Genomic DNA, 650 nt, shown 5'->3' with positions numbered 1-650 from the left:
GGGAATCGCCGCTGAGTCAGCAACGCGCGCGCGCGCCCGCTGTCGCTGCGGCCCCGCCCCGGCTGCCCAGCGCCTCGGTTAACCCCTTCGTACACAGAAGGCCGACTTCGCCATTCGATTTGGAGACCACAGAATTCCCCAGAATCCCCAGCCACCCTCCCGGCCTGAGGCCGGTGAGCTGGGCGCTGTAAACTCGATGTTATTTCCGACCTAGGTCTGCGCCTTCGTGGGGTCTCTGCCTCAACTTCCCCCCTCCAAAAAGAAGGTGAATCAGACCAAGGAACGGGACTCTTCCACCCCAGAGCCGTGTCCGGCGTTCATCTGGACGTCCTCTCAGTAGCCAAGGCTGGGCCCCTTCTCAGAGACCCTCGGACGAGACGGGGATTCAGAGGGCAGCAGCGGGCACTTCTCCCTACCCCGTCTGTTCTCCAGAGCGCCTTCTCGGGAGGGTTTTTAATGCGTGGGCTGGTGAGCCAAGAGTTAAAAAGAGAGCACGAAGGCGGGCTTCCGTGACGTCACTAGCACCCCGCGTCCGACCTCAGAGACTGGGCGTGGCTAACTTCGCCCCAGCCCCTCCCTCCCCGTGCTCCCGCCCCTCCCCGCTGTCACCCAGCCAGGGGCACATGATGCAACCCGCCGCAGTTTCCGCC

At 64.0% G+C, this 650-nt stretch overlaps 1 protein-coding gene across 1 annotated transcript in view; it reads left to right on the top strand.

Annotated features, from left to right (window-relative positions):
- The window catches only part of CCR10 (C-C motif chemokine receptor 10), a 4,450-nt gene extending 4,110 nt beyond the window's left edge, over positions 1–340 (top strand). The window contains exon 4 of the mRNA XM_021717647.1: positions 215–340. Within this exon, the coding sequence (XP_021573322.1) occupies positions 215–340 (126 nt within the window). The remainder of the gene's footprint in view (positions 1–214) is intronic.
- The last annotated feature ends 310 nt before the right edge of the window (positions 341–650 follow it).

This window comes from Carlito syrichta, unplaced genomic scaffold, assembly GCF_000164805.1.
Source record: "Carlito syrichta isolate Samal-C Ts95f unplaced genomic scaffold, Tarsius_syrichta-2.0.1 Scaffold309898, whole genome shotgun sequence".
Lineage (NCBI taxonomy): Eukaryota > Metazoa > Chordata > Mammalia > Primates > Tarsiidae > Carlito > Carlito syrichta.
The sequence above is the reverse complement of the archived record's forward strand: the minus strand, read 5'-3'. Positions and strand labels throughout refer to the sequence as shown.